The following is a 6,515-nucleotide window of genomic DNA, read 5'->3' as shown; positions in this document are numbered from 1 at the left end:
AAAGAAAGAAAGAAAGAAAGAAAGAAAGAAAGAAAGAAAGAAAGAAGAGTAGTATGGGGGGGCAAGACACGAGGTAGGAAGGAAAGGGGGGAGGAAGAGGGCTGGAGGGAGAAGGAAAATGATAAAGGCAGAAGTTGTTTCCAGTTAAATTCATCTACTTCTATCTATTGATTTGATTAACCAGGGTTTTTTTCCTACAAAGTCCTCCTGAGTCAGGTATTTGCAAGCAAGTTTGAATTTTTGAACGTGTTCATTGTCCTTTTCCTTTTCTATAAAAGTGAATAGGAATTGAGGGACCATAGGCAAGAAAAGTGGGTCACACTTTCCCTAGGCCTGACTGAACTTTAACTTCTCCACTAATTAAACAACACTGGGTTCTATACTTTGTTTAACCCTGGGAATTGGTCATCAGCCTTTGACCTCAGCCCTCCCCTTCTGAACAGCTCCCTCCCCCATCTGGCCTCTGGACCTCTGTCAGATTTAGAGGAAAGAACCAGTTTTCAGAGAGATTGCCTCAGACTGCATCATCTCCACCTGCCCAGCCCTGTGGAAGCTTACCGACCATGTTTTCCGATGGGACAGGAACGGTGATTGCTGGAGAAAGGTAAGGGTGAGCTTCACCTCTGCAAACTCCTGCTGGGTTTTTGGAGCTCTGAAGGACTCACCAGGATGACCTCTGACATTTTTGAGACGACCAGGCCCTCTCACTGGTAGTTAGGTCAAGACCTGTTTGGAAGACGTCATTCCAAGCTCCCTCCCTCTTACACCCCTCTTGGGGTAAGGTGTTTCTCTAAGCCACACCTTAGGTTCTTAGCCCAAGAAGCAAGGGGGAAGAATGTCTTCCTTTGTGAAGAGATGGGCAGTCCAGAAGACACTCCAAGGGAAATTTCCAGGGCCTGGTCCTAATTTCCTTTCTGCTGCTCCTTCTACTCGACTGCTCCCCTGCCCAAGGTCTCAGTGGCCACTGACTCCTAAAGCCCTCCTCCCTTCTGGACACCACAAGCAGCTCCTTGATGCGGGGTGTCAGGGGAAGTTAGAAGTAAGGAAGTCCTCTCCCATAGTGGTTTTTGTTTGTGTCTAACAGAGCTCCCAGGGCCCCTCCACCTTCCTATCATATTTCCAAACACACTTAAAGAGCAAAATGGGAAACAGAAGGCAACTGAGATAGGGAGACAGATAGCAGGGTTTGCTCACATCCTACCCCTGCCTCCTCTTCTTTGCCCTCACTTCCATTTCTCCTTTGGTGCCTCCACTTCTCTCCCATTCTATGCATCTGTCCTTGAGAACTGGAGAGTGTAGAACTGGCCTCAGCCCACACAAAGAGACAAGTACCCTTTGGCTGCTCTCAGCTTCCAGCCAGCCCTTCTCTCACTTAGCAGAATACCTCAGTGAGTCTCTTTTGCACTATGTGCCTGTGTTTTTCTTCCACAAGGAGACTGAAAAGACTCAGTACCCACCCCACACCAACTGGAGGTAGCCTAGTCCACCCTGTCTTAATTACAGGGATTTTCTGGAGACTTTATTTCTTGGTTTACTCTACTGGGTGTCCAAATTCTCTTATGAATCTCACTACCCCATTGTTGTCATTTATTTTTTCAGTCAAGGTCTCATCATTATGCTTGATCCTCTTCCCTCAGTTTCCCAAATGTTGAGGCTGTGGGTATAGCCCACCACATCTGGCTACTTTCACTTTTTCAGAGATATCAAGCTGAGCACTTGGAAGCTGGACACAGGAGACAGAAGTTCAAGGCCATCCTCAGCTATATAGTGATACTGAGGCAGCCTGGGCTACCAAGACCCTGTCTCAACCCCTAGCATCCTCCCCCAAAGTGAGATTATCTTTACTTTTAATGACCTCTTTTAGAACCTATTAAAAATTTCAGGCAACAGAAAAAAAAAAATGAGGGGCAGAACAAGGGCAGAAGCAGTAACAGGTGGGAAGACGAGGAAGTGGCACTAACTGAATCTAGGGTCAGACTAATTGAGGAGGGGAAGAAGGATAATTTCAGATGACTCCCAGGTTTGTGGGCTGGGTGTAGGGCACATAAGCCTCCCATTCACTGAGTGGAAGGGCAGAGAAGGCAAAGCAGGTGTGGGGGCAAGAATTACGAGGTCAGTAGATCACATCTCACTATGGAAGTGGCAATATTTCCAAATGGAGCTGCTCGGACAACAGTCAGGCTGGCGACAGATCTAGATGTCTTCAACATTGCAGATGCTTCCTTTTCTCCATTAATTCTCTTACCTCTCTTGTTCAAGATCCTTCCTGTCCTTTAAGGTTGTAGCTAAATTCCATCTGGTATGGGGTTTTCCTGAACACCTTCTTCCCTGACTCTCCCCTGGGCACTGAAGTTCCTGCCTTTTTTCCAAATGTGCACGTTGTTCCTCTCACCAACAGGAAGCTTTAGGTTCTTCCTTTCCCCAGCAGAGCATGCACACTTGTAATATATGACTGAGTCCAGGTGAGTGAGATCATCAACTGGCAAGGAAGCTAGGGCTAGGCTTATCCTGGGCACTTTTATGCTTTCCTTTGATAAGACTGTGGTGGCCATTGGAGATGGGGAGTTGCACACTGGCCTACCTTAGCTTACCTTTCTGTCCCCTTGTAGGAAAGCCCTTCTCCTCTCCCTGTTGCTCATTGGTGCCTGGAGCTGTGTGACCTGTCATGGAACCCCTGTAGAGGACATCTGCATAGCCAAGCCCCGGGACATTCCTGTGAATCCCATGTGCATTTATCGTTCCCCAGCGAAGAAGTTGACTGAGGATGAGGGTTTAGAGCAGAAGATCCCTGAAGCTACCAACCGTCGGGTCTGGGAACTGTCCAAGGCCAATTCCCGCTTTGCCACTACCTTCTATCAGCACCTGGCAGACTCCAAGAATGACAATGACAACATTTTCTTGTCACCCTTGAGCATCTCCACAGCTTTTGCTATGACCAAGCTGGGTGCCTGTAATGACACCCTGAAGCAGCTGATGGAGGTACAGTGTAGAACCCCCTGTCTTCTTTCTTGCTGGGGGATGTCTTTTGGGCTTCCTTGTGTTTAATGACTCCTAAACCAGCTCATCAGGTCATGTGGGAACTCTGTAGGTTAGGATTCTTTTTCAATCACTACTTCATGTGTTGGGATACATTTTGAAAACCACTCTGGCTTTTCTGTTTTTGAGGTAGGCTCACTATGTAACCAAGGTTGACCTCAAATTACTATTACTACTATTGTAGCCCTGAATGGCCTCAAACTTGTGGCAATCTTCCAGCCTCCTGAGTGTAGGAATCACAAGTGTGAGCTACCATGTGGCTAATTTTTTTAAATTAAGCAAGAAATTACTACCTAGATGTCTGCTTTATAAATCTCTTACCTATTCTATGTTATTTTAATTTTAAAAATTATTCTACTTATTGCATCCGTGTGTGTGTGTGTGTTGTGTGTATGTGTGTGTTGTATATGTCATGGCATGTATGTGGAGGTCAGATGACAACTTTTAGGAGTCAGTTCTCTCCTTCTACTTTGTTGAGGGAGAATCTCTCATTTGCCACTTTGATTGTTCCAGGTTAGCTGTCCTGAGAGCTTCCAGGTGACTCTTCTGTCTCTACATCCCATCTAGCTGTAGGAGTGCTGGGATTTCAGATGCAAAGCACTGTATTGGACTTTTTGTGAGTTCTGGGGATTGAACTCAGGCTTTCGATTTGGGCAGTAGGAGTTTTTACCTGCTAAGCTATCCTACTGGCCCACAGTCTATGCTATTTGTAAATATATATATTTTAAATGTTTTATTATTTTCATGTGTATGAGTGCTTTGCTTGCATGTATGTAATTGCACTATGTGCATGCCTGGTGCCCATGGACTCCAGAACAGGGCATCAGATCCCCTAGAACTAGAGTTAAGAGCACGTGGCCACCAGTATGTGGATGCTGAGAACCATAACTGGGTCTTCTACAAGAGCAGCAAGTGTCCTTAGCTACTGAGCCATCTCTCTAGCCCCCTATGACATTTTTAGATGGGAGAAGGCTGGTGTTGCCTAAAACTTCTCTTTTTAGTCATTCTTTCACATCACATCACACACACACACACACACACACACACACACACACACACACACACACGGGCTCAATGTGTAGCCCTGGCTGGTCTGGAACTCACTATGTGGACCAGTCTGGCCTCAAACGTACAGAGATCCATTTGCCTCTGCCTCCTGAAAGCTGAGATTAAAGGTGTGTACCATGTTAGCTTTTGATTTATTTTTTATTTTATGTGTATGAGTGTTTTGCCTGAATGTATGTAAATAGACCATGTGTGTGCAATGCCCATGGAGGCCAGAAGAGGGCATCAGATCCACTGGAACTGAAGTTACACATGGCTATTAGATGCCATGTGGGTGCTGGAAACTAAACCTGGGTCCTTTGGAAAAGTAGCAAGTGCTCTTAACTGCTGAGCCATCTCTTCAGCCCTAGTTATTTGTCTTTTGAGACAATGTTTCATTATGTAACTCAGGCTGACCCTGAACTCACTACACATCCTAAGCTGTCCTTGAACATGTGATCTCCATGCCTCTACCTCCCACATGCAGGGTTTACAGGTGTGTCCTGCCATGTCCAGTCATTTCTATACTCATTCATTTGATCATTTATGTGTTTCCCTATACAGCACTACTCCTATGCTAGGCAATAGGCTGAGGGGTTGAAGACTTTCAGTTCAAACCTGCCTTGGTAGAAAAGAACACTTGCTACCTGGTAAGCTCAGGCATATAGGCTGCCTGTTGGAATTCTAGGGTTCTGTATTGAGATCTGGGTCCCAGGAAGCTGAGGACCCTTGAGGATATGGAACATTTTAGGGTCTGGACAGTAGTGATCATTTCAGATCAGTGATTCTGCCCCATCCCACCCCTATCATGGCAGGGCAGAGGAGATAAAAGTGGTACAAGAGAACAAGAAATGCCATAAACCAAATAGCCAGTGATATTACCTTAAGTCATGGACAGAAACACTACATCCTTACTCTGCCCTTGGCTTGAGTGTCTAGCTAGCTTTCTTTTGGTTGGATCTCACTTTGGAAACAAAGATAAACAATAGGGAGGCAGAAGACCCTCCAGCATGGTTCAGTGTTCTTTTGGATCCAAGACACCGAAGTCTGGCTCTTAGGTTTACCTTTGCTCAAGTGGCCAATTTCCACTAAACTTCATTAATTTGTTCAGACACTGGGATGGGTTAACTCATGCCTCTATCCCACAGAAGAAACTTAGTTTTAGAGACTCTCTGTAGTCTCTGTACTCTGCTTCTTCTGGGTTTTTGCCAGCACCAATGCAGAAGAGACTGTCCTTTCCCTGTTATGTGTTCCTGATGCTCTTGTGCAGATGGCTGCATATTAGAAACTCCTGAGTTACAAATGCTGCCTTCTGAGGCCTGTCGGTAAGCTCACATCCACTGGTATTGGTCTCAAGCACTGCCGTCGATTCCATGTCTCTGTCTCCAAGTGTGAGCTTAAAGTGACCCTTTCTATAAAGAGAACTTCCTATAAACCAGAACTGGAGCTCAGGGCAGAGCACTTGACTAGCAATGTGTAAGACCCTGGGTTTAATCTCCGTCAATGCAAAACAAAAACAAAAAACCCTTCAGAGACAGAACATCACTTCCAAACTAAGCATGCCATCTGAGTACTCCTTTCCACAAGAGCTTCTAACACAAGATGCTAAATAACAGAAAAATAGTGGTGGGATTCTATCTAGAGCAAAGAAAATCTTACCATCAAACTTTTAGTAAAAAAGCATGATAAAAATTGGGGAGGAAGGAGACAGGGTCTCAAGATAGCTCAGTTGTAAAATGTTTGCCTTGCAAGCATGAGGACCTGGTTTGATCTTCAGAATCCTTGTACGGAAAGCTGGGCATGATGGCATGTGCTTGTGATCCCAGCACTGGGGAGGTAGAGTCAGGTGGATCCCTAGTGCTCACTGGTCAGCAACCTTAGTGTAAGCAGCCAGCTCCAGGCCAATGAGAAACCCTGTGTCAAAAAGAAAGAAAGAAAGAAAGAAAGAAAGAAAGAAAGAAAGAAAGAAAGAAAGAAAGAAAGAAAAAAAAGGTAGGGCTGGAGAGATGATGGCTCAGAGGTTAAGAATGCTTCTTGCTCTTCCAGAAGACTTAAGTTCAATTCCCAGCACCCATGTCTGGCAGCTCACAGCTGCTTGTAACTCCAGCTCTAGAGAATCTAATGCTCTCTTCTGGCCTTCTTGAGCACCCACACACATGTAGCATATATTCTTACAAACATATATGTACACATAAATAAAGAGAAAGAGAAAGGTATATGGTATCTGAATAACGACATCCCAGGTTGTCCTCTTGTAAGAGTGAAACCACTGAGGACAAGTCAGCCTTCGGGTTGCAACAGCAAGAGGTTTATTTAGTACACAGGTACCTGTGGGCACAAAGTCTCCTCGGAGGACTTGCGCGCCTCAGGTCGGGTTTGTGGAACTTTTATAGAGCAGAAGCGGGATACAGAAGCAGAAACGCGGTTATTGGTTA

General features: G+C 45.4%; 1 protein-coding gene across 1 annotated transcript in view; it reads left to right on the top strand.

Moving 5' to 3' along the window:
• The first annotated feature begins 486 nt into the window (after nt 1-486).
• The window catches only part of Serpinc1 (serpin family C member 1), a 22,709-nt gene continuing 16,680 nt past the window's right edge, over nt 487-6,515 (top strand). The window contains exons 1-2 of the mRNA XM_008826091.2: nt 487-604; nt 2,610-2,979. Of these exons, the coding sequence (XP_008824313.1) occupies nt 564-604; nt 2,610-2,979 (411 nt within the window). The 5' untranslated portion in view covers nt 487-563. The remainder of the gene's footprint in view (nt 605-2,609; nt 2,980-6,515) is intronic.

This window comes from Nannospalax galili, unplaced genomic scaffold (assembly GCF_000622305.1).
Source record: "Nannospalax galili isolate Female #2095 unplaced genomic scaffold, S.galili_v1.0 scaffold429, whole genome shotgun sequence".
Classification (NCBI taxonomy): domain Eukaryota; kingdom Metazoa; phylum Chordata; class Mammalia; order Rodentia; family Spalacidae; genus Nannospalax; species Nannospalax galili.
Note: the sequence above shows the minus strand (reverse complement) of the source record. Positions and strands in the feature narration are given on the sequence as shown.